The 23,301-nt window shown below is 38.7% G+C and overlaps 1 protein-coding gene across 4 annotated transcripts in view; it reads right to left on the bottom strand.

The window, feature by feature from the left end:
- Positions 1-422: 422 nt before the first annotated feature.
- Positions 423-23,301, bottom strand: part of NBEA (neurobeachin) — a 618,385-nt gene continuing 595,506 nt past the window's right edge. For 2 of the 4 annotated variants that reach the window (XM_065896024.1, XM_065896026.1), the window contains 10 exons: positions 22,337-22,399; positions 21,925-22,014; positions 19,092-19,284; positions 17,434-17,505; positions 15,381-15,536; positions 14,687-14,857; positions 5,853-5,954; positions 3,316-3,512; positions 2,377-2,528; positions 423-513 (listed from right to left, as the gene is read on the bottom strand). In XM_065896024.1, the coding sequence (XP_065752096.1) occupies positions 423-513; positions 2,377-2,528; positions 3,316-3,512; positions 5,853-5,954; positions 14,687-14,857; positions 15,381-15,536; positions 17,434-17,505; positions 19,092-19,284; positions 21,925-22,014; positions 22,337-22,399 (1,287 nt within the window). The remainder of the gene's footprint in view (positions 514-2,376; positions 2,529-3,315; positions 3,513-5,852; positions 5,955-14,686; positions 14,858-15,380; positions 15,537-17,433; positions 17,506-19,091; positions 19,285-21,924; positions 22,015-22,336; positions 22,400-23,301) is intronic. The other 2 variants (XM_065896027.1, XM_065896028.1) reach the window with 1 other exon arrangement.

Genomic DNA, 23,301 nt, shown 5'->3' with positions numbered 1-23,301 from the left:
CAAACGTGTTTTTTTTTTTTTTCCTCAGCTTGAAAAGAGGCTGGAAATGGGATGCAGGTTAGGTTCAAAGCTTAAACTTTGTAACAACTGGACACAAGGTTCCTCAGAATTGTCAAAAGTCTCTTGTGACACGTCCTACTACCTTTTCTCAATAAACGACAAGATATGAAATAATTACCAAAACATCTCCTAATTCATATAATTTACATGATATAAGCTTGCTTGGTAGCAGCTGGTGTTCAGTAGTGAAAAAACACACAAAGTAAAATGGCTGCTGACTACAATGTACAGCTATTGCTGGGTGTGATGGAATGTACAAACGGAGGTCGATGTAGACGAGTTTTTTTCCACCAGAGATATTGCCTTTCCATGCAGCACTTGTGCTCTCAGCTTTAACTTGGCTTTTGGCTCTCCATTTGTCTTCAGTATCTGTTCTGATGCTCATAATGCCACCGATTAAAATCTATATTAAAAGCTACAATGCTACCAGAAGCCATGCCAGTGATCAGAGTCCTGGAAAAGCAGAGGCGGTAGTTAAGAGAGACACAAAATCACTGATGTGGTGCTACTTTACACTAAACAATAGCACGATCTCAAAGTTCACCAGGTTTTACTCTTGTGTGCCCTCAGATGGAATTAAAATTTATTCTTGGTTCTCCTAGGAGAAGCTGAATCAATTCTGAAAACACCTGGACTGCCAGACCACGTGTTGATTAACTTTTGATCAGACAACTCATCAGATAAACACTTCCTGAGTAGGCATCCTCACTGCATGTTTATCTGTCAGTTTGTAACTCATGTGTATATGCTACTGCTCCAACGTATCAAGGACATCATAAAACAACAATAATTGAAATTAAGGATGAGATTGAAAAAGAAACAGAAACAGTATCTTTCTTCGCTCCTCCTGGGAGACCACTAAGACGACTACAGCCTTGCCTATGCTCTCTCATCTACTCTCTCCCCCATACCGAGTGAAGGATAAAGATCTTACAAAATCTTTCCTGCCTTCTGCACCCCTTGAGAAGAGCTAATCACTTCCTTCTTCTGTTCCTCTGCTCCTGCTTCCCTCATATACATTTATTATGATTATTTGAGCTCTTTGGGGTCAGTGATCTTGTTTTGTATCCTCAGGACTGTGCACAGTGTTTAATCTATGATGGTGGCAGCAAATGTTTGCAACATGAATACATGAATGAATAAGAATATCCGGGAGAATATTTAAACTACTTAAGAATACAAGTCATTTCAAATACTTTAGAAACACCCATGTATACAAAATAATTACATGGTTAACCATTCCCATTTATGAATACGGACTACAGCATTTTGGAACACTTTTGGAACACTCTAATAATAATCTGCTTAAATTTTCTTTAAAACAGGTTGGGCTGCAGATCAAATACCCCTTCCCCAAACTAACTTAAATTCCATTGCTTTTCTTGATGACTTCAGTACCGTTTTACTATAGTGTGAAGATGCTTTGTTAAATTTACCATATAAGCCTTAACATTCATACTGTTTTAAAACCAATACTCTTATAAAGAATATACACATAGTTGAAATAAGTTGGTTAATAAGCTTTTCTTATTTCTGTTAAATATATAGCAAAAAATGAGAAATTACCGTATTAAGATTATAGTTTTATTTTTTAAATTTAGAAATTTAGACTTCATATTCCAATTATTCTTTTCACTTTATAATAAACCCAAAGGCAAACTTTAGGAAATAACAAAATCTTGTTGCAAATTGAGGAACAGGAGAAAATCATATTACTTTGTTAACATTCCTGTCAATTCTTTCCAAGAAAAGATTATAGTGTCTTAGGGAAATACATAAAATACTGCAAAATAACACAAATGGCAGGTATGTGAATAAGAAAATGGGGGGGGCGGTGCTGGAGATTATTTCAAGTAACGAGTGCCTCGTATTTTTAAAACAGAGGCCAGCTGTAGTCTGTACGTTGCATTTGGCTGCATTTAGCTAGATGTGTGCCTCAAGCCGAGACTCTGCTAAAAAATATGTGTTTCTTTCACATAATGTAAGCCAGGCAGGCCTGTCTGAGACCAGGTAAGGATGTGAGAACAGAGAAGCTGGTGGGGATAATTCTACATTTTGGGCAGTGTCTAGATGCGCCTGTTTTTCTTCAGACCCATTTCTTTCTTTTTTCCCCCTTATTCTCTTCCTCTGTTTCCTTCTTACCAGAATCCTTTCTTACAGTACTTACTCCTCTCCTCAATTTACCCTTCTCTGCACTAGTCTTTCTTCCATCTGCATGCTGGAATCTTCTTCACAGCAGGTTTCACCCTTGGTAAAATGTTAAGAACTTTCAATGACAGTTCTTGAGCGATTACATTTCTCCCCAACATGGCTCACCTCTGGTCATGGGATAAGTCCATTGCTCTAATGCCAGCATCACATCCGGGGTAAATGTACAGCTGCTTGAAGTCACAGGCCTGCCAAACCTCCACCACACCATTGTCCCCTCCGGTCACCAGGTTCTGGCCATCGCTACTCAGGAGAATGGCCTTTGGACAAGGCAGAAAAGCAACCATTTCTCTCAGTGTTTCCCAAAAGATCAGTGGGCACTACTGGAAGGCACTTAATACAAGTCCCTTGTCATTATTTTCTACTTTTAGCCACTTGTCCAAGTTTTCTAAAGTCCAATCCATAGACTGTCCAATGTGGAATTCATCAAAGTTCTTACATAAACAAAGCATCTTATTAAAACCAATTTAGGTTACAAAATAACAGAAGTCCCAAAGAGAATATTATCAGTCTAATCCAGAAAGAACTTGAGAATTAAGTAACATGATGTTTTGTTAAGTTCTGAATACTAGCTATGTCAAGACTTTTAGAACAAATGGCAGAAGCATATTTAAAAGCTGTTTTTAATAATGATAAACCAGCAATTATAATTCATTTGTGAGTGATGGGCAATTTGGTACGTAATTTTGGTCTAGGGTTCAGAAGATAAGATTCTTTGACAATAAACTCATTTTTAATGTCAGGGGAGTGCAACGCAGGAACAATTGTTTGTAAGAGGAGATTAGGAAAAAATCTCCTTAAGGGTCTAACCTCTAATCAAACTACAGCCATCACCTCCGAAGTCTAATTCACTGAGTTAGTTACTTGGGATTAAATGAACTTTGGGTTTGTTCAAAGCATCAATCAACATGAATTTATATGCTTTTACAAACCAACACACATTTAACGGGATACCAGAGAAATTCTATTATGAGTCATTTAATGTAAAATAGTCAATCTATAACCTCTTGGCTAGGTCCCCAGTTAGCATGGAACATGCAGATTTACCCGTGTTGAATCGTTGATCTCCATTTGAGCCAAAAGTTTCCCATTGATGCTGAAATTGCTGAATCGCCCTCGTTCATAGTAGATGATACAGTGGCCTTCACTGGAGACAGAGATCAAGCGTGGGAACAAGCAGTTTTCTGGTCCTTCGAGGGCTCTTAGCAAATCTCCAGTGATTGTGTGGACGAGGCAAGGGCCCTCTGCAGAGCGGGGAACAGAAAGGCCAGAGTCATTGGTGACGACCAGTCACGTATTAGCTCCCACACACCTGCAAACCGTACCTGAATAATACACTCAGATTTGTTGAAAGAAGGTAGAAAAGAAAAGAACTATGGTGGCAACAGCAAAGCACTGATGTTAGATTTCAACAGAACAAGTACAGAAAACTGTTACATAACACACACGTGTCTTCCAAACTTTGTATCTAGGTCAGTAGTTGCTCTTTTCCTTCATGAGATAATATTCATTAAAAAAGGATACAGTTCATACATTACATGAGAAGAAAAGACTGTATGTCAAAGTTTTCTCTTAATATGTGTTTAGAACTTTTTCTTTAGAAAGTTCAGGAGAATTATCAAAACAATCACTAATTTTCTTTAGTATCATCAAAATTTTAATTGTACCACATAAATACAATACTATCAAATAATAAGTTTTACCATTCTATAGTCTATACATAAAATGTAAAAGGCAAAATTAAGAAAAGGAATCCAGTAATTCAGACTATAGGAACACTTTTTCTTTTTTTAAATAAATGAAGAGTGAGGCGAGAATGTAAAAGTAGTATGGGGAGTGACTTATTTTTTCTCAGGTAGAAATTTTAAGATAAAACATTCAGTAGTCAAGTTCAGACAAATAATTGGTTAATGTAGTTTGGTATTACCTGTCCCCCAAAACCCCCAGAAAAACTGCATAAAACCATGCATGAATTACATTCTTATGTTTCAAACAATTGATTTCAGTAGATATATATTTTACAAAACAAGTGACATTATAAGGCTATACCTAAATGTTTTCCTGATTATTAAAGTAATAGATGTGCATTCCAGAAAATACAAAGAGTTAGAGAAAAAAAATAGCAATCACTTCTAGTATCAACCATCATCTACAGAAAATTAGTGTTTCTCCCTATGCATATTGTGTCTCTTGCTTTCCTTCCCTTTCCTTTTTTTCTTTTTTTTTGCTTTACAGAACAGAATGATATTACATGTTATTTCTAAGACAGACGTTAAAAGACATTTAGTGAAAATATCCTATGTGTCCCTCCCGGGGTTATTTATTCTTAAATAGGAAAACGCAGTGTCCCTGCCTTCAGACGTTATACCCATTATCTCTAAAGCGGCCAGACTAAGCTCCTATAAACCAAGCCTGATCACCTCATCGCCTTGCTGACTCCAATGGCGATCACCTCATCACCTTGCTGACGCCAATGGTGATCACCTCATGCCTTGCTGACGCCAATGGCTTCCCACTACACTCAAAACAAAATACAAATGGCAAATACTTGTGCCGCGGGGGCCCCTCACCTCTTCAGCCTTTGTCTCCTTACGTCCGCGGTGTCCTCACCACACTCGGCCCCTTTGGTTTTCTTTCAGTTTCTCCTAAGCATTAGGCTCCTTACTGCCCCGGAGCCTCCCATGGAGAATTGGTATCTCAGCCAGAATTAGAATCCAAGTTTCCTGACTTTTCCCGAAACAGTACTTTTTCCACAAAAAGTCAAAAGAATTAAGTCATCGTATTTCCTTTCCCATCTACCACTACACAGTCCCCAGCCTCGAGAAGAAAATGACTTGTGGAGGGGGTTGGATCCAAGGCTGTGTCTGATGAGCAGCCTGAGCCCCCCATGGACCCCACCATCACGGATATCTTCCCCATGTCTTTCATTTTTTTTATTTCTTATTTTTTTACTATATTTTTATTTTTGGCTGCGTTGGGTCTTCGTGGCTGCACGCGGGCTTTCTCTAGTTGCGGCAAGCAGGGGCTACTCTTTGTTGCCGTGTGCGGGCTTCTCATTGCGGTGGCTTCTCTTGTCGTGGAGCATGGGCTCTAGGCGTGCGTGCTTCAGTAGTTGTGGCACATGGGCTCAGTAGTTGAGGTCTGTGGGCTCTAGAGTGCAGGCTCAGTAGTTGTGACACACGGGCTTAGTTGCTCCGTGGCATGTGGGATCTTCCTGGACTAGGGATCGAACCTGTGTCCCCTGCTTCGGCAGGTGGATTCTTAACCACGGCGCCACCAGGGAAGTTCCCTCCCCTTGTCTTTTAAATGTTATCTGTAATGACTGCATCATAGGGGTGTGCTGCAGTTTAATTTATTAGTGTTCTGGCTCGAATGCTGGTGAACACAAAGCACTACATGATATTTTATATCTATTTTATATTAGTACTAGCAAGTATTAATAATAAAACTAAACGGCTACAAAAAACCTCGGGATTACATTTGTCTACGGAGAGCCTCCTAAAGGAAATAAATCATAAATCATGGTTAACTTGTGAAAATCGTATAGTGTTTAAAGACCGAAAATGAAAGAAATGTCTTCTGACCTTTAGCACCACTGATAACAAGTCCAAGTTCGGCACAGACGGAAACACAGACAACTTCATGGTCATGGCCCGTGAGGACAGCTCTCGGTGCAGGATAGTCACCTGTAAAGGAACAGCAGCGGTGAGTCACTACAGACCAGTGGCGGGAATGAAGCGCTGTTCCATTAAACTGAACGTTAAAAATAGCAATCATTGGGCTTCCCCGGTGGCGCAGTGGTTGAGAGTCCGCCTGCAGATGCAGGGGACACGGGTTCGTGCCCCGGTCCGGGAGGATCCCACATGCCGCGGAGCCGCTGGGCCCGTGAGCCATGGCCGCTGAGCCTGCGCGTCCGGAGCCTGTGCTCCGCAACGGGAGAGGCCACAACAGTGAGAGGCCCGCGTACCACAAAAAAAAAAAAAAAAAAAAAAAAAAAAAAAAAGAAAAAAAAAAATAGCAATCATTGTTTAGTAAGGGCATTTATTAGCTGTGTGACCATGAGCCGGTTACTTAACCTCTCTGACCCCCTTTCTTATATCTTAGAGAATATTGTGCCTTTTTAAAGAGTTCCGTGTTTTTCTCTTCTGTTCATTCTGCTTCACCTGGTTGTTGAGTCTGTGATCTTTCCCTTCTGGTGCCCGAGACCCTGCATGCTGGCCTGTTTTCCTCTGTGCGCTCACGTTCTGGATGGGGTTGAACCACCGCTCCCTCATCTTGTCTCTCAGAAAAACATCCTATGCTTTGGTCTCGGCGACGCTGCTCTTTCTGAGAGCTGCCCCCCTGGGTTGCAATCCCCCGGCCCCCACTGTAGAGGGGGCAGTGGGGGAAGTGAATGTCAAAGGGATGGCACTTGTGCCCACCTCCTGGGCAGCCCCTCCCTTTACTCTGATGTGATGCCACGGCCCTGAGCAGCTAGACTGGTGCTCCGGTCCCCTGCCTCACAGTGGCAGGAGGGAAGACATCAATAGATGGTGGAAAATTCTGGGAAGACGGCACATAACTAAAACGCCCTACCCGGCAAGGCACCCAACACTCTTCCCCTCTGCCAATATCTCCTCCTTCAGACCCACCGGTCTTCTGTCTCTCCAGGAACTGCTCACAGTTTTCTGTGAGTTTCCTCAGATCCATCATGTGAGCCTCCATTTTGCTTTTGAGGCACTTCTTACTTAGATGGAGTATGGGAGGGAGAGCTGAAAGTCTACGTTAGTTTGTCATTTTATTCTATATTTATGTATCTTGCTATAATGCGTTTGAGTATTGGCAGAGTATCCTCTTAGATTTGTCAGCAGTCCTAGATTTGTCCGAAACATATTTATATAATTTATAAACTTATGCTTCACAGATGCCCTGAGTTCCCTGACAAAATGAAGATTAATTATTGATAAGATTTTATGTGTAATATCATCCTTAATTTTTCTAAGTGATTATTTTATCTTGGAGAGACTGATGAATTAAAAATCCTGCAATTATATGGTTAATACAATTTATATAGAGTTTTCTAAACCTTTCCCTTATATGCTACAGAAAAAGTAAAAAGCAATCTAGTTCTACTGCAGGGAATTTAAAAAATGTATAAAAATATTAAAAATCTTCCTTATGTATGTAATATATTTTATATTAGAAAATAAAGTTTTTCAAAGGTTTACCTCTGATTTAGAAAGCTTAAAATGTTCTATTTTTCATTACAATTCCCCCAGATCATTTGAATAAACCGTGAAACTTAACTATTAGGGGATTTTGTAGGGCCCCTGAAAGCACTGTTTCCCTCTTTCAACTATAGAAAAGTAAATAAAATGTTATTCAGGGGTTTTGAGTTGGAGAACCTGCAGCAGGGGGAAAGCGTATTTCCTATATTTCATTTCATTGTCAGGGACAGATGTCACACACCCCAACAATCATTCAAAATCCTAGGAATATTCTGTCACTGTCACATCACAACTGATGGATGTAGCTACGGGTTAAAGGGCCCTGTGCAGAGGGAGGTGCAGGTGAGACCTCTCCTCTAAGGACCATAGCACCACTGCCCTTCTTCCCTAGTCATTTCCTCAGGAGAAGAGCTTTCTGGGTGATGGAATTACTATGAAGGATGAACAAACATGTCCAATTTTGAGATTCCTTATAGGCAAGCATTTGGAAACTCCAAATATAAAAGTCTTATAGTAAACAGATTCCACCTCATTTTTATCACAAGATGTTTCAATATTCTCAAAATGGATGATGAAAAAAAGTGCAAAGGTGTTAGATGCTGCTATCCACAGAGAACTGACAAGGAGAGCATTGTCAGCGTGACAGTCTGTGGCTTTCAGAGAGAAGATCAAAGTAAAGATTGCTTATGGTTCTTATTATTGTCAACCTCATTTATGGGATTACTAATATGCAGGGGAAGCTTTGGTCCTTCTGAATTGGAGCTAAACAAAAACAGCAGAGTTTTTCTGTGAACCTCAGTGCAGTTCTGGGGAGTCGGAAAATGAACCTCTTGATGACGTATGACATTCAGGTTTTATCTGCGACCTTTGCTGAGTTACTGAAGAATCACTGGAGAAGGTATTTTCATTCACATTTATACTATATAAAAATGATGGATTTTTGACTTGAAATCCCAGAACAAAAGATTTCAAAGGGTGCAGCAGTTTCATCACTACTCTGATTTCAAAATTTATTTTGAAAAAATTATGTTAGACATTTGCTGGGGTAGCTCAGAAAAACTTAGTTTGTGAGGAATTCCTATTGAGGTACTGTGTCTTCAGCCACCTGAGGGCTGCTGCAGAGGTTTCTGGCCCAAGCACCAGAAACACCGGGGCCTGCATTTTCCACAGGTCACAAGGTAATCCACATAAAAACATTCCACGGGTTGGAAAACATCCCATGATGTGGTTTCATTTTATTACACAATCACAGAGTACTTGATGAAAAATAGAAGATCGATGCAAACCTATTTATTCACTGACTCTAAGTTGTTCTTTTTCTTCTTCAGAGAGGACGCTGACCACATTTTCCCCTGAGCCCTGCTGTTTCAGGGCAGATCTCTTCCCTTGAGGTCCTGAACCTGGATCTAGGCCACGGTACCTTACTGTCCTACCATCTCCTTCCCCAATCAATAGTATAATCCACCTGCCTTTCCCAAGGAGGTAGAGGTTTCTGCATGATGCCCAGAGAGCCCGCTGGTATAGATCCGAGGCTCCCTGATCACGAGAACATATTAGTCACTCTTGTTTTTTATACTGCTTCTGACCCAGGACAAAGACCCTTGCAGCCTCGGTTCCGTAAAGGGGAAGGAAAAGCAGAAACTGAGCGGCGAGTAGCCCCCTTCTTAGTCAGGAACCCTATAATGTCTCCTAACATTGGGCTGAGGGAATGGGAGGGCTGAGAGGTCTCCTGCAGAATGGGCCCCGTGTTAGGGATGCTACATTATAGACATTATCTTTTGGCCCTCAGAAAGCTCTACGAGGTAAGAATTATTACACATGTAACTATGCTTCCTCTCAAAGTTAATGAGAAGAGGTTTAACATTTACTAAACCCTAGTTAAGATTCCTTGCTCTGAGAAGTGAGACAAACTCATCATATATATATATATATATATATATATATATATATATATATATATATAATCATATTATATATATAAAATATCTTCAGACTATTCTTTGTTCACGCTTTCTTCATCCCCTATAACACCACTGGTCAGTGGTGGCTGTGGAGCTGGGCACCAGGATGGTTGTTTTAAAAGAAGGCTGGATGCAGACAAAGCGAGGGATGTGATTTGGCAGATGTTTAGTGACAGGTTGGGGCTGGCGGGAGGGTCAGTGTCCAGAGTTGAAGCTAACACAATGGGAGCCCAGGGAAGAGATGTGTGCACAGCTGGAGTCTCCTTTTCAATGGACTTCTTGTTTCATAGTTTGTATAATCCTCAAACGTGAGCTGAAGACTTGTTTTTCAAAAGTGAAATAGAAAAAGCATGAAAACAATGTCATACATATTACTCAATGCATATTTGTAGATTTGATTTGAAAAGATGAACAGTAAATTCTCTTTCAAAGTTTCCTGTGGCTATGATATGATTTTTAAAATGTCAACAAACTCTCTATCAGGCATGTTACATCTGGTATAAACATTAAAACCACACACTTTACAAGCTGACTGGATTTGGAGCCGAGGTCCCAATGTATTATAAGTGTCTGCTGAAGAGACAATGTTGACTTGCCCCTCTTGTGACTATCTCGTTGGAAGCTACAGCACGTAATGAGAAATGTCAAGTCCCAAGATCAATGAAATTTGGGGCTCTAGGGATTCAACAGGAATAGCATTGATCCTTTTAAAGAACACCAGTCAGAGATGGGCTGTAATATATTGCAAAGAAGGGCTTAGGAGGATAAACAGCCAAGTCCAAGATACCTACCTGACAAAAAATTCAATCAGCTTTTAGCACAGATTGCCTGCTCTGCTCTCCTTCTTTTCATGCGATAGCCTGCTTCCAATTAAAGTGCGCAAATTAATTTTTATCACTTCCAAATTAGTTTCAGAATTTGTGTAAAAGTCTGTTTCAGATGAAAGCATCTGTCCCTCACATCTCTGCAATTCTGTTATGTAGTCAGGGACCTAGTTTACATCTACAAGAAAACTGTCTACGTTCAAAGTCACAAGTTTGAAAGAGTAACAATGAATATTAGCATTAAATATATTAATAAAACTACTATAATTCAACTGGAACCTCTGCCAGGTAGCCTCTGCTTGTTTCTTTTATGGTCTAAAACTCTATAATAATCTGCTTACACATTTTCATTGTCTTTGCGGCAAATTCATTAAAACTATAAAGATAATTAGAAAAAGATTTATTTATGAGATGTCCAAGTTAGTCACAGCAATATATCTGACACACAATGAAACCATTAACTCTTTCAAACCTACCTAAAAAAATTCAAAAATATTACTTATTTTTTCTCTGTGGCACTAACAGAGCTAGCCATTAAAAAATAAGGATGACACTGCAAAAGAAACATACATATATTAAAGCACCTGAGTTTATCCTGAGGAAGTTTTAGTGATGTGCACATAGGGTGAGTAAATGAATCCTATTACGTTATGGCGTTGTGCTGCATAGATATGATTCAGCCTCTGACACACAAAGCAAATTCAATGTCCACACCAAGTCCTGAATTCTAACAGCTACTGGGATATTACGTTTCATGCTAGGACTTCCCCCTTCAAGTCGAGGTTAATATATACAGCCCTTGAAACCTAAGGGCGCTGTGTCACACACTTTAATATGAATTTAGACATAACTAGCTTTTCGGTCTTGTGTAGCAAGGCATTATGAGACAGAAAGAACATATAGCCTGATTCTCTGACCTGTGAATTGGTAGCTAGAATAAAATAAAACAGGAAAAAAAACCCCAAAACCCTTTCCCTTCATTTTGCGAGTTTTCTGACCGCAAGGACTACATCTGTGTCAACACCCACGGCCGATCCCTGATGTGGCAGTCAATTCAGTGTGTGCTCTGACTGCCTTTGCAAAAACTGAACTGACCAAAATATATGGTCTCTCTAGGCATGCCTACATGAGCTGCTAGGTTGGCTGTTTTCACAGACTGAGTCATAAGTCAGTCAAGTTAATCAAATACTAAATATGACTAATTATTATTTTTTACTGTGTTTTACTATTATGATTTTTACTATCCGTATGGCAAAAAGCTGAAACCAGTTTTTACATAATCATCAATTTGTGCCCAAGATGTAATGTTAAGCATTTTGTAGATACAAATACTTATGACACTAAATATTATCTGATAGCAATTCAAGACTCATGTAATACTCGGTATATTCAGTACTTCCAAGCAGGACAGGCAGTTTCGTGGTCATAATATAGGCTTTTGCAAACCCCAGAAAGTCAGAATTGGACTACTCAGCACTTCCAGCTGCTAAGGTAGTACCAGCACACAGCAGGCATTTAATACATGCTTGCTGCTTGACTAATACTTGAGCTACTCATCCTGTTTAATCTAAAAGAGCATATTTCTCCCTTTATGTTAAGGATAATGGATCAAATGGAACCAAATTACATATGCCCACATTAAATGCCTAGGAAAGTCTTGGCAGGGTGGGTTTTATGGAAGTCCTTAAGGTTCATAATGATAACAGTTTTTAATCAAAAAATAAATCCCCCTAAATGGAGGCAATACTATATGGATAATATTATGCAATAATGTCTTAGGAATAATCTTGTCTTTATTTAAAACTTAAAATTCTACATTTTAACAAATCCAGTATTCACAGTTTTGTTCTTAAGGATTAACATAAACATTTCTATTTACATAGCTCCTGTTGAAAAGAACTTTAAACACTCTAAATATTATTACATTTAACTTTCCTTGCTAAGTGATGGAACAAAGACACAATCAACTGTTAACCATCATTTGGTTGAAAAGATCATTAGAAAATAAAGTAGTTAACAGATAATTACTATAATTTAACATTTTTCTTTAAAATTCCAAATTTTTTTTTTTTTTTTTTTTTTTTTTTGCAGTACGTGGGCCTCTCACTGCTGTGGCCTCTCCCGTTGCGGAGCACAGGCTCCGGACGCGCAGGCTCAGCGGCCATGGCTCACGGGATCAGCCACTCCGCGGCATGTGGGATCTTCCCGGACCGGGGCACGAACCCACGTCCCCTGCATCGGCAGGTGGACTCTCAACCACTGCGCCACCAGGGAAGCCCTAAAATTCCTTTTTTTTAAACATCTTTATTGGAGTATAATTGCTTTACAGTGGTGTGTTAGTTTCTGCTGTACAACAAAGTGAGTCATCTATACGCATACCTCATAGCAGGACATTGTATTATCTTCTCTGCTACCAAATGGTAGTTTTTAAGAAATGAATTCTCTTTTTGGAAATATCATTTTCATCATTTTTGAGCTTCACTTTGAAGATGTTAATTAATTGGATTTAAAACCCTATTCTGCTTCTTTAAATTTTTTTTCTGTCTAATAACTTCTAATTTGTGTCAATAATGGATGGAAGATACCACACAGCCCTGCTGCTCAGTTCAACTTTTCTTCTTATGAACACTACACTTATCTAAAAGGAAAAAAGGAAACTGGGAAATACGTAAAAATACAATTAGATAAAATACATGTGATAATGTACCATGCTTAAAAATAATAAAATATAATAATAATAAAGTAGATCAAACATTTTTTACACACACACACACACATATCCTGCTAAAAATGAAGTTTCCTTTTTTAAGGATATGGTTTTTAAAAAGAGAGTAAATAAGGAGGCTAACTTACTAGTATTTAGAGTATGATATTCGGTTTAATGTACAATTGGTAGCTAATTAGTTGAGCTGGTTGGAAATCAAGCAACACTGAACTGAATATGTGTTTTCCTCAAACCAATATCACAACCTAGTTCACAACTTAGAGCAGAGGCACTTTCTCTTATTCAGTATCTACACTAAGAGACACTATTTTTAGTTTCTTCATTTACTGTTCTTCACCTCTAGCTATGGGCAACAAGAATAAGTCACCTGGTCATCTAGTTCATTCTCCTACCACCTTTATATATATATATGTATATGTATATACATATACATATATATGTGTGTGTGTGTGTGTGTATGTATATACACACACACACATATATATATATATGAAGCTTTCCATGCCCAGCTCTCTCACAGGCTGGAAGGGGGCCAGCCATGTAGTTACAACACAGCGTCCTGTACACATCTTTTCTTCGCTACTTTTATAGTATTTCAGTGGCAGGTGCACAGCATTCCTGGAAAATTCCTATCTCTGTTTCATCACAAATATTCCCAAACTCATGTTTCAGTTTATTTTAGAGTACTGTTAAAGCTGTGCCCAATGTACAAATCGTAATTAGAATAATCCTGGTTTAGGTACTTGCCATTATCAACACCTTACAGAAACCATTCTCTATTTTACAGGAAACATGTGTATGTAAAATATTGAAAGCTTGGTAATTAAAGACAGTAATTATTTCTAGGAAATGTCTTATCCAGTTCTTCAGTCATTCAACGATATTTATTGAAAACCTATTATTTGTGCAACTATGCCAGGAACCACAGACAAGATGCAGAGAGAGGGACTCATGGTCCACCTCAGTGTTTCCTCAGAATAGCAGCTCCAAGGAATAGTAACTGCTCTTCCATGGAAAACATGTTTGAGAAACTGTGGGTTATCAACAGCTTTATTTGTGTAAGGCTTTCAGAGCTCACATAGAAAGTAAGAGTATATGCGGTGTTTTCTAAAATTGTTTTACTCTGGAGTTCCCCCATTTTCCTCCTACAGGATATTTTCGGGAGCACTTTTGAATAAAAAACACTCAGGAATCATACCAAGCAAAGAAATCATCTTATTCAGCTTTGCCTCACCAGGGTCTAATCTGAAGGGGGTATTCAGTCACTGTGAAATAAATAAACAGATGTTTACTACACCCCATGGTAGAAAGCAGTAAGTGTCCTCTTGCGGCACAAATAAAACATGGAAATTCAGAGAAGGGAGAGACTACACTGAGCTGAGAGAAATCATACGAAGTTGAATGGACCCGATGACACGGAAGGAAATTTTGGAAGGATGGGACATTTGGAGACTGGGGAAGGGCTGCTGAGCACAGGGTCAATGTGAGGGGATCTGGGAGTTTCCTCAGGCTGAAGGTTATAGTGGTCGCTCTTTTGTACACCTTGAATATAGCCACATTCCAACGTAGATGTTTGCTGCTTAAGCTCTCGTATTTTAAAACCCTTACAAAACCAGCAAAAACTATTAGGAAAATTAAAAAGAGCAAAACATGTTTAAATGAGTTCTTAGTCTCCTAGGACAATTCTAGACAAATACTTACTGCTGTTCGGGTTGTCTCCTATGATATGGTGTCGCCCACTCCAGTACCAGAGAAGCAGGGTAGCATCTCGAGACCCAGACACGATGTAGCAGTCCCCACCTATGTATGACTCAGACCTGGCCAAGCACGTCACCACATCCCAATGGCCAAATACAATCTGAGTTAGCTTCCCTGAAACACAGAAATCGTAGGTCAAATTCATTGGTTATTTTTCTTTAAATGGTAATAAGCTTAACTTTACTAGATCTGTGAGAAGTGAATCTACAGACCCGCAAACTTACAAGGTAATTTTGTAACAAAATCTAGCTACAGATTTGGTTTCTTGAGCTGCTTCTGAAAAAGTGATGCAAGAATGTCACTTGGGACTTCTTAAGGAAAGAACATAAAATAACACAATCTTCATTTTTTTTCAGGGTTGGGCCAGACTAAGGGGAGGTTTAAGGTCTTTTATTGGACCTGATTTGTGGAAAGGGGACTGTAGTGCCAGTTGTCCTATGAACTCAGGGCTCAGCTCACACTGAAGTTCAGAGTGGGTAAAATTATAAGTAGTCATTTACTTACAATGTGAGCATTTAATTTGAATCTCGGCACCCAAGATGAAAATGCCTACGTTATTAAGTATGATTTCATATGAAGCTTTAGGTGTCACAATTGGCATTTTGAGGAGGATAAGGTATTTCATAGCTCAGTTTACCTGTTTCTGTAGAATAAACTCTGAAGCTCTTATCCCAGAATCCACAAATAAGAATGTAGCGATTGTCGGCTGTGACCACAAAACAATGGGCGTTGATTTGTATGCTCTGGTCAACAAGGTCTGTGATCTGCCGTTTGTTCACACCAGAGTTATTGGCTAAACATAAATAGAAAAAGAACTTCAAAGAAAGATCCCACAAGAGTTTCACCAACCACTTATAGAAGGAATACTTTTATGCTTCATTTACCTAGAAATGGGTTCTTAAGGCTATAAGATTATTAGGATTTTAACATTTCCCCATGAGAAATGTAAACTCTTTAGTAGCAGTGATTATTTATGAACTGTATTATATATTAAAAACTTGTTGGAAATTTAAGTTCTCCACCGATATGAGGAATTCAAGATGTGAATTTACAACATAATAAAAATATTTAAATGCACTAAATTCAATAGATGTTCACCCTGCACAAGTTCATTGGTGTCCAACAAGTCCAATAATAATGAGGAATAAATATTGTATGAAGTGTGTTACATAAGGAAAAGAAATGTCTTAATATTTGCCTCCATCTGTCATTTTCTGATGGCATTTACAATTCACGTGAAAAGAAGAAAGTAGGGATTTGTGGGAGGGGTGTTGTTATGTAGGCAGCCCCTCAGGGAACTTTAGGTCAGCAGCTTTAAAGACCTGGATTGTCAACAAACAGAAACCTTTCCAGAATGGTCTGGCAGGGGAGGAGAGGAATAAGAAAGATGGGAGAGGGACTGGGGAGGAAAGAGACAGGCAGAGAATCAGTGGGTAGCACTGGGACTGAATCTGAATAAAGTCAGGAACTCAGACACACCATCTGATTTCCCTGGTGCCTGTCTGTATGCCAGCCTGTCCCTTACTCCACGCTGTCTTTTCAGGCTAAATCCCTGGGCTGAATTCTTAAACAGAAAATGCAGATGTAGAAGATCAACATCACTTTCTAACACCAATTAAATGTAAATGCTACTCTTTGTGGATATCTACTAACACTAAAATAGTAATTACTAGAGAAGGTAAAAAATAAAAAATAATTTTAAAAACAGCAAAGGAAAAGAAAAGCAAATATCCTGAGTCACTTGAAAACTATGTAATTGGTCCTTGATTAATTAGAATACAGCTATTAATTTTTCCATAGTTACACTCCAGCTGTATGTGACACTGTCGATGTCTTTTCAGCAGAGAAACAGCTAGACCTCAACTCTAAAAATATTCCTTGTCCTAAGTGTATATTCTCCCAAAGAAATGTTAAGTGCTATTTTGTGTTGGAGTATAAGAAACTAACCCAAACGGCTGTTCCTCATCCTCTTTCTGGGTTCAAAGATGTAGGGTGGATTAATCTAAGAAAAAAATACCGTAACTTGTGTATGGCTTTATAATTTTTTGTATCATGTTCAATTTTTTTCTAATTTAGTTCTCATAAGATCCCATGAGGACGGGCAGAACAAACATGATTAGGAACCATCTTGCAGACATGAAACTGAGGCCCAGAGAGATTAAGGCACTTGCTCTGGATCACACAGCTAATGAATGTGTATGTGATTATTTTAAAATACTTGGAATATCTGCTGCAAATAGTTATAGCTCCCGAGTTTGCAATTCATATGAAACCTTTAATTAAAAAAATGTTTAGCTCTAGTGAGTGGAGATTTCCAGAAGAGAAATTCTTTAGTATTAGTTTTCTTTAGTAATAGCTTTGAGACCTTATATATTTCAAATAATATAAAGTTGTTAAGGAAGAGTTGAGGCTGAAAGAAAGAACAGTTTGGAATCATTTGCATTGTTTAGAACCAACCTAAATGACCTCCTAAAATACCAAGAAAATGCCACAAATAATTATTTTAATACCAACAAATTCTTAGATGGCATGTTATGATTTGCACAGCTCCTTGACTGTAATTTGATGTTATCTGCACATTAATTTGTGGCAGAAAAAACTATTATTCAACTATCATTTGTGATAAATAGCCACATAGGTATCTGTGGAGAGGCAGCATCCATGAAAATGTATTTTTGTTGCTAACATACCAATGAGTGGATCCATTTCAATGGGAAGATGATGGGCTTGATCCAAGGAGTAACCTGGAGCTCCTCTGAGGCCTAAAGATTAATTAAAAGAGAAAATGACCATAAAATTCTCAGAAAGGAATTTCCTAATAAGCAATGTTTTATAATGATTATACAATATATATATATATATTTGCTTAAAAATTATTTGGTAAATTGCTGCAAGAATGATTCAGTCACACTACGTTTTTGTAGACAGTCTTAAAAAAATCATCGCAATAGGGACTGCTAGTCTCCACTTAAGATGGAGAAAGCTGGGAAGAGTATTATCCTAACAAGAAGAAAAAGCTGGATAAAGTAGAAGACTACAAAATTTCTTGAACCCATCAGAGAGCTGAAATCTAAGAAAAGGTCTTGCCTTCAAGTAGGGATGGGTATGGGCACAGGCCCACCTGGGTCAAGGCAGAGAGGAAGATGGGGATCCCATCTAAGTGGGCCTTCTTTCAACAGATGACAAGTCAACTGAAGGTACAAAATTGAGCCACACCTAAAATCTTAACCTAAAAGCTACTTTCAGAGGACTAATATTTGGAGCTTGACTGAATTCATTACCCATAATGTTTTACATGGGGTTATATACCATATAAAACTTTTAAACAATTCTAAAGAAAGATCAATTCTTTATAGTTTCTTTCAATGCAAAACATTTCTAGAGGCTAAGACTCGTGTGAATAAAGTCCTATTTTTAAAAGATGTCTGCTGCATATTTCTGATTGAATGGAAGTCGTTCTACCTCATGTTGAAAATATCGCCAATAACCATAAAATAGGGGCATTTAGAAACTCTTAGGAGATTAAGCTAAAAGTCGTTTGGTTTTTCAGAATGATGCAGAAGTCAGTAGAATAGAAAGATTCAGGTGAATTCGGCGTGTCTCATCATTCAGTCTTAGAGACATGGGAATCCTTGGGCTTCCAGGGAGATCTTAAGTGATGAACTGGGCCAGCTAAATCAATTAGTCACATCCATTCCTGTCCTGGCTAGATAAGAATCAATATGTCTAATTTTTATGACAGAATTATATCACTTCAAGATATACTGGCTGGAAACTCCAGGAATGAGTTTGGAGAAAACACACGTGAAATCACTGAACAATTTAGATCTTGTCTTTTCTCAAAGACTCTAAGCTCCACAGAGAGAGCCATGCTGTTCGTCTTGTTCACTGTTGTACTCCCAGTGCCCAGGACCACTGACACAAAGTGGTCATTCAGATATTTCCTAAATGAATTAATGAAGTGGAAGAAAGAGGATTTGAAACCATCATCTAGAAAATCTAGATTCAAAATCACTTTTGTTTAATATGGGATAAAAGTTTTTTTTTTTTTTTTTTTTTCTCCTGGTGGGGCAGGGTGGGAGGACCTGAATTATCTGCAGGACTGCTTCAATTTGTCACGTACTTATTGGATACTTAACCATTAGCCAAGCATTCTGTGCAGCACTGAAAGACAGCAGCAGTGAATAAGACAGACAAGAGTTAATCAGTTAGGTTCGGCAATTACGTACTCTGCCGCTTTCCGCAGCTCATCTGGCACCCTTGCTAGCCCGCAGCACGCCTACCCTACCCTACCTGAAGCGCAGCTTCTAAGAACCCGTTAGTAAGGGGCTCCCTTAGGTACACATACCCACTGTGTTGTGCCATCGGTTCACTGCAAACAGTCTGCTGCAGGTCACGGTCACCACCGCAGGGATGGTCAGGTGGGGGAGCGTGTTGGCTGCCACGTGCGTTACTGGAGAATTTGATGGAAACTTCAGCACCATGATCACATCCTGCTGCATCTGATCTTTAAACATGAGTGGACTCTGTGGAAGGAAACACTGTTGAATAGAAAGGGAAGAGAGCAAAGAAAACAAAAGGAATGACACAGTTAGTGAAAGCTCGGGGGAGAATGGAATTAACACAGGCTAGCAAGGGCACAAACCAAGAGCCGAGCAGTCGGCACTCTGGTCTGAGAGGGTGGCACAGGGAAGCGAGCAGGGACTCCTCGAAGTCGCCGGGAGGACACCCGCTTATTAAAGACCAGCCGCAATTTAGGTACCGCCAGACGACATGAGGAGTTGGAGATACGTCCACATGATGGAGCGTAATTATTCAGTGCAGTTACAACATCAGTTTGGTGGAAAAATCAGTCAAGTCAGTTACTGACACTGTTTACATGAAATATGCAGTGAACTGATTCTTTCATTTTTTACCTGGTTGATCTGGGGTCATGGCTACAGTCTAAATAATTAAAATATCACAGTCTCCCTTGTCAGCGCTGTGTGTGCATTTCTGCTGCGGCTCTGAGGACTATGGTCTCCTTCCCCTGCTGTATGGTGAGCTTCCTGAGGGATAACACTCTCTTTTCTTTTTTAATCTTTGTTTCTCAATCATCTAGCATATGACTTGATAGAAAGTAGACACTATAAGAACTACTGCTTAGTACTATAAAATACTATAAACATGATTACATAAAAGACACAAAATAGGGATGCTGGGAATAACCATTACTTAGCTTTCATGCATGTTTTGGAATTGTTCACTATTATATATACACATATATATGAATCCTCTGCTACACAAACTTAAAAAGCTTATTTTCTTTATAAACAGTTCCATGCCAATTTAGTCTCTAACAATTCCCCCTAGGAAAGTAATGAGTTCTGACTGGGCATTTCTCCAGGATAAATATTTTTATTATCATTATTAAACAGAGAAAACTAACAGGGGAATACAACTCTTCTGCCAAAGCATTTCATAAAATAAAGTGTGAGAGATATTCTCTTGGACAGTTTATTAAAAATGCTTCATCTCAGGTGTGGAGGCTCCGCGTCTACACTGTGTCTGGGTGTTTGGATGGGAGCAGCGCATGTGGTGAAAGCCTCTTTGCTTGGCCGCATGCGAGGACCCACTTCAAGCAGCAGAGTTCATTAGTGACTAACCAAGGGGGCTGAAACGAGTTATTGCAGAGGAAAAGAAATGTTTTCAAACACACACATTCATTTATGTGTTTCAGTAGGTGTTCGACTATCAATTCCTTGAAGGTGTAGAGGATGTATTACCTCTGTGTCGCCAGTGCTTAAGGTCGTGCCTGGCACACAGAAGGGGCTCAATACTAACTTGTTAAGTAACTGATAGAATAAATGAAAGGTGTGAACAATACTTCCGTCAGGAAATAACAACTGATACATTTGTTTACACATATATTATGGACGATGTTTAGGAGCATTTTATTCCAATACTAAGGTGTCTGGTGCCTTGATAACTGTCTAGAAACACTGATGAACTGTAATTCATTTTGCAAACACGTTTTTACCTTCAAACTTTTTTTTTTTTCAGTAAAAACTTAGTGGAAAATCACAGTTAAAAAGTGAATTCTAAAATAGTTTCTTGGAAAATATTTTACCTTCCTCAAATTAGATAAAGAGGGAAATATTCACCATTTGCTAAAAACTGAAAAAAGGACTGTTTTGTTATGAAAACTGATTTTTAAAACTCAGATTAAAATGAACAGAATATTACCTTTTCCTTTGAAAGATGAGAATAAACCTTTTAATGTAAGTAGCTGCTGTGGGTGCTGACACTAGCTACCATTTACTGAGCACTTGTATGCCAGGGGCTGGTCTAAGTGCAATATTCAGTATTGAGTCATTACATTTTCAGGGTTGGTACTATTTTTACCCCCAGTTACAGATGCTGGAATGTAAACAGAGAGCTTAAATACCTTGTCCAATTCATTCATTAGTTCATGGCAAGAGACGGTGTTTGACACAAGTCTGGCTCTGAGGCCCTTATTCCCTTTTTTTTTTTTTTACATCTTTATTAGAGTATAATTGCTTTACAGTGGTGTGTTAGTTTCTGCTTTATAACAAAGTGAATCAGTTATACATATACATATGTTCCCATATCTCTTCCCTCTTGCATCTCCCTCCCTCCCACCCTCCCTATCCCACCCCTCCAGGCGGTCACAAAGCACCGAGCTGATCTCCACGTGCTATGCGGCTGCTTCCCTTATTCTTAACCCCTCTTCTCTACAGCCTTCCTGAAGTGGCTGTAAATTATATTTCTTTCCTTTTCTCATGAACTACTTCCCCTACCCCACCTTGCCCAAAAAGATTAAATTAGGCAGCATCATATCGTGTTTATATTATATTTACATTCTAATTTGTAAATGTAATCTAATTTTGGTGCTGGTGTGTGTCTGTAAGCCTGTATGTGTACGAAGGAGTTTATGTAGATGCATATATAGTCAGAGAGGATGGCTATTTTTGTGAATCCAAAATTGGGCTAGTTGAAGCCAAACATAAAGGTAAGAACTCTACTCCTTTCTCTGCTTCTCCCTCGGGTAATCAGTATATACTGAGGCTGAAGAGTTAGCCAATAAAGGAAGAAAGAGCCTTTTAAAATGCTGCTAAAAATCACTATTTTATTTGATCTGTACTCAGGTCCAAAATGTTCCGCAAGCTGCTATGTCTTACCAGGTGCATGGCAGAGCTCCGAGGCGGATGTGGCTCAATAAGCAACTGAGATGGCGTTTGTCCAAAGTTCTGTATCTGTGCCTCCATGGCCTGCAGGGGAAGGAGAGTAATTGTCATAATCAATATGCATCAACGAGAGAGGTCAACACACTCTGCCAACGCAAGTGTATCCCAAGTCAGCCATGAAAAAAGTCCAGAATATTCACCGGGTGCTCTTCTCGCAGGGTGCAAAATCATCCAAGTGTTAGTATTTTGTAGACAAGCTTTGCTTCTCCTTCCAAACATGCTTCCATTAACCAAGTCACTATTCTCATTTAGAAGCAGGGGTTAAATGTGGAAATGTTATCCTGTGAGTGCATGCATGCAGCTAGAGACCAAAGAACACTCTGAACACTAAATACAACACATATACCTTAATAAAGTCCTTTGTAAGAAGGAACGTATGGGGATCTCTAATGAAATAAGCTTCTGGAATCTTAATGGGAAAAAAAGAATGAGACATAAAGTCCACTAAGGATACAAAATAAAATCAAATAATCATGTGTTCTAATCAATTCCGAGGGCGATCATTAGAAAGAACATTAAGACTTTCGTATAATAATCAAATATGGTAAGACTTTCACTACAAAAAATACATTTTAGTGTGCTATACTATTCTAAGATGAATCCTGGAATATTATTTATAAGGTATGAATTCATTTCTCTCAAAAATTTCCTGAAAATTTAGAAAGAACTAAACCAAAGAGGAAATAATTCTTGGGGCATCCTGACCTATGCAATATGTCATTAAAACCTATGCAGATGGAAATATTAATGAGATTCTGTGACTTCCAATAGATAAAAATAATTCTAGATCTCAGACTGTCTGGAGTGTAAAATATGCCTTTTTTGTGTGCATGTTAAAGAGATACTCTTATAAGAGATTTAAGTATTTCTTCTATACATAAATTCTACAGGGAAAAATTTCAATATATTAAGCTAGACTAACAGAAATATTTTTCTGAAATACTTGAAGTATGTAATTTAAGTCAACAAGGAGAAGCACGATATTTACTATGATTATTACTCTGTTACCATGCTAATTTTCCCCCTAAAATTGTGTGCACTGTGGTTGCACATAAAAGTGAAATTCGAAAGTCACTGCTGAGTGCTTGGGAGTCAGGTAAGGTGGTAGGTGGCTCTCGACACAGCACTGCTACTAATCCCGTCACTATCTACAATTCTCATTTATAAAGTCTTTAAATTTAATAATCTGTCCTCCTAGACTGCATTTCAAGAAAACGCTTATCAATAAAAATGTGAATTTTCAAATTTATTAGCAATATTAAACATGAATGCATCATTATCTGCCATATTTTAGCAATTGCATAAATGGAG

The sequence above is a fragment of the Phocoena phocoena genome, chromosome 18 (genome assembly GCF_963924675.1).
Source record: "Phocoena phocoena chromosome 18, mPhoPho1.1, whole genome shotgun sequence".
NCBI lineage: Eukaryota > Metazoa > Chordata > Mammalia > Artiodactyla > Phocoenidae > Phocoena > Phocoena phocoena.
Note: the sequence above shows the minus strand (reverse complement) of the source record. Positions and strands in the feature narration are given on the sequence as shown.